Source organism: Chaetodon auriga, chromosome 15, assembly GCF_051107435.1.
Source record: "Chaetodon auriga isolate fChaAug3 chromosome 15, fChaAug3.hap1, whole genome shotgun sequence".
NCBI classification, from domain to species: Eukaryota; Metazoa; Chordata; class Actinopteri; order Chaetodontiformes; family Chaetodontidae; genus Chaetodon; species Chaetodon auriga.
Genome location: NC_135088.1, coordinates 5831232 through 5834729, shown reverse-complemented (window position 1 = coordinate 5834729; position 3498 = coordinate 5831232). Strand labels below are relative to the sequence as shown.

At 42.2% G+C, this 3498-nt stretch overlaps 1 protein-coding gene across 1 annotated transcript; it reads left to right on the top strand.

Annotated features, from left to right (window-relative positions):
- Positions 1-93: 93 nt before the first annotated feature.
- On the top strand, positions 94-3413 carry ccdc90b (coiled-coil domain containing 90B). Its single transcript, XM_076750763.1, has 9 exons — positions 94-361; positions 943-1062; positions 1228-1331; positions 1678-1779; positions 2054-2095; positions 2238-2309; positions 2380-2433; positions 2592-2706; positions 2805-3413. The coding sequence occupies exons 1-9, from the start codon at positions 310-312 to the stop codon at positions 2858-2860; spliced, it is 717 nt and encodes a 238-aa protein (XP_076606878.1). The 5' UTR covers positions 94-309; the 3' UTR covers positions 2861-3413.
- Positions 3414-3498: the final 85 nt, after the last annotated feature.

Here is a 3498-nt window from a genome sequence, read left to right as displayed (position 1 = left end):
AGTGACGTTGTCGATTTTGTAAACAAAACTTTATTGGCTCCTCCGCGGCTGACACTGTGTAAAGTGAACCTGTCTGAAACGGGGAAAAGTCCCGTGGTCCCTGAATGCAGCATCAGGACAGACTGATCTTTCCACTTTTCGTCGTCCCTTTGGCGCTGTCACACTGTTTCCGGTCTGTCAGCTGTGTGTATGTACATGTGTAGTGACTTCACGGTGTAGACGGTGTGTTTGGACCGCCTGGAATCCGTCTGACTAGTTTTAGTGCTCCGGTAAACTTTGTTGAAACTCATAAACGCAGAAACTTCCGGGATGAACGCGCTGCTGCGGCGGTGGAGCGTTCGACGGCTCAGGACCTGGAGAGGTGAGCGAGGCCAAGATTCAACATCCTGTGAAGTATCTCACTTACCGCAATGCATGCTGGGTCCAGTGGTTGACGAAGTTGCTCACTTGGAGTCAGTAGTACTACAGTGTAGAAATAAGTCTGTTACAAGTTAAAGTAGCTGATTTTAATGATTTTAAACACTGCTGGGTGGTTTAATCGATGATAATACATCGTAATTTATTAGTTGTTATGTTTTGTATTAATAATCTGAATCTGTAAAGCAACTAAAGCTGTCAAATACACACAGTGAAGTAAAAAATACAATAATTCCCTCTGAACTGGAGGACCAGTTGCCAGGCAACCAGCAGAGACTGGTTCTGTCAACAGAAACAAACAAGATATAACATCTTAACCAGTAAGCTTTAGAGGTGCTGGTAGGTGGATTTTGTTTATATCTAGACAGAGCCAGGCTAGCTGTTTCCCCCTCTTTCCAGTCTTTATGCTAAGCTAAGCTAACCAGCTGCTGCCATAGCTTCATAGTTACAGTCTGATCATTCTGATTTCTTCGAAGTTTCATTGTGTTTTGTGTGTGTGTGTGTGTGTGTGTGTGTGTGTGATAGACTTGCATGTGACAGCGCCCATGCTGACCTTTGACCTCCGGAAAGTTGAATTAACGCCCCTGGAGCAGCGAAAGCTCACTTTTGACTCCCATGTGATGGTGACGGAGCTGGAGAACAGCGGTGAGCAACACCAGTCAACCCAGAACAATAACATCTGATTTACAGTCATTTGAAAAAAATGTGTTCAACTCATAAAGTGAATTAAATTTAAGGAGAACTTATCTGAGACTGTTGTTCTCTGTCATCGACATGCTTTTTACCTGGATGTTGTTTTCTTTTGTGCAGGTTTTGAGAAGCGTCAGGCGGAGCTGATAGTTTCAGCTCTGGTTACTCTGACGACAGCAAACATGGACATCGTTTATAAAGACATGGTGACCAAAGCCCACCAGGTAGGCTGCTTTTTTTGCATTTTATGTTGAACTTTATGCAGCACAGTATATGAAGCACACACAAAACAGAAATGGTGAGTTTTAGTGCAGTCAGAGTAACATCTTGAAAAGCAACAATCCATCTGTGGTGAATGTGTGACTGTCTGTAAACACAGTTAACGCTGAGCATTTCCAGAAGTCACAGTGTCTCTTTATTTTGACAGAATGTGAGAGAACTGGATTCATTAACTTTAGGTCAGGAGTGAGTGGAGCTGAATAAATCATTGCCAGTAGTGAAGGAAGAGAGCAACTGGTACATGGTGTAGTCTCTGTCAGCCGATGAGGATGTTTACTGTTCCCCCGTCAGGAAATCGCGGTGCAGCAGATCATGGCTCACCTGGACGCCATCAGGAAGGACATGGTGATCCTAGAGAAGAGCGAGTTCGCCAACCTTCGATCTGAAAACACGGTACGACAACACATTCAATCTGATGCGTTCAATGTCCCGTTCTATTTCTTAAATCATGTGTCCTGTACTGTAGAAATACTCCATTAGAAATAAATGTCCTGCTCTGAAAATGTTATTTCAGTAAGTTAGTAAAAGTTGTGAATGCAGAAAAATGCTCACTGTGACTGTTGTACTAGTAAATGTTACGTCACCACTGTGTGGATGTTGTTTTAGGACGTCAGATGTGTTATCATCACATTTTGTTTCCTTCTCTATTTATTCATAATTCCTACAGAAAATGAAGCGAGAGCTGGAGCAGCTACAAAACAGACTGAAGGTGAGGAAGTGTGTTCATAACTACTGTTTGATCAGTTCATGAGACTTGAAATGCAGCTGTTAGCTAGTTTGTAGTCCACTAAACTGTTGGGATATAAAGCAACAAGCATATGTAGTATTTACTTTGTGTGTTTTCTGTTCAGGAGGAGTGTCTGAAAGTCCGAGCAGAAACCAAACTGGACATCAACCTGGAGAGCAGCAGGATCTCTGACATGGTGTGTGCATGACAGCAGAGTCCTTCGTCTCTTCAGGGATACTTTTGCTAATTTTGCATTTTTCTGTCAGTTTACTGAGCAGGAGAAGAAGCTGATGGAGGCCAGTACAGAGTTTCATCACAAGGTAAATTGACTGTATAATACTACTATAATACTACAATATAAATCTGCACCCATTGTGTTTGCTGACTGGAGGAACAAAGGCGGACTGTGTAAGGTTAGTTTCGCCACTCGGTTAACTGTCTGGATGTTATTGATGCCGTTGATTGATGATGTCACCAGAAAGCCGACCTGGAGCACGACAACATGGAGATCAACAAGAAGATGGACCTCCAGGTGGCCTCGCTCAAAACGGTCCTGGAATCTCTCAAACTGGAGACCATCCGCTACCTTGCAGGTAAACATGTTGGAACATCTTCAAAGGGCTGGAAATGGGGTTTCAGTGTGATTCTGTGGATTTTGGTTTAAGGCTTTCTCGCCTGTGTTTCTCCCCAGCGACTGTGTTCTCCTGCCTGGCCATCGCTCTGGGAGTCTACCGGCTGTGGAGGTGAAGGATCCACATCTGACCACAAACTGACACGATAAACTCATCCACGACACACAGTATTAGAAAGCTCTTTTAGATCTGTGTTGCTGCAACAAAATGTCACAATTAAATGGTGGAGTATGTAGGATTTATGGCGTTGGAAGAAGTGCAATATTCATAAGTATCTTTTCAGTAGTGTATAATCTACTGAAAATAAGGATTGCTTTGCTGTGTAGCCCCGCCATTTTAATACAGTAGTCCAGAATGGAATCTGCAACCTCACCACTAGTCGTCACTAAATCCTACAGACCGGACCTTTAATTTTCAAAGGAACATAAGCAAACTTCAGTTCATCCTCACTGTGTTTTACTTCTCTTAGAATTGATGTTTTCAGGTAACTTGTAATGCCTTGGAAACAAGTTTTACACTCATATTTTTAGTTGTGATGAACCTGTTTACTTGTTTTATTTATGCTGTATTTAATCTAAATCTGATAAGTTTCACTGCTGGTTGATTGCTTGAAATGTAAAAACATTCAGTGAAGGTCAAAGAAAACTCAAATAAAGATTTTAAATCAGAAGAAGAAAACTGCAGGTGTGTTTTTATAGAGAATCAAGTACTGAAAATGTCACCAAACATGAGAAACTCTGGATTGACAGCTGG

Coding starts and splice junctions, on each gene's coding strand:
- ccdc90b (XM_076750763.1), top strand. CDS start 310: ATGAACGCGCTGCTGCGGCGGTGGAGCGTTCGACGGCTCAGGACCTGG. Junction 1,332..1,677: donor TGGTGACCAAAGCCCACCAG/GTAGGCTGCTTT, acceptor TTCCCCCGTCAG/GAAATCGCGGTGCAGCAGAT. Junction 1,780..2,053: donor ACCTTCGATCTGAAAACACG/GTACGACAACAC, acceptor TAATTCCTACAG/AAAATGAAGCGAGAGCTGGA.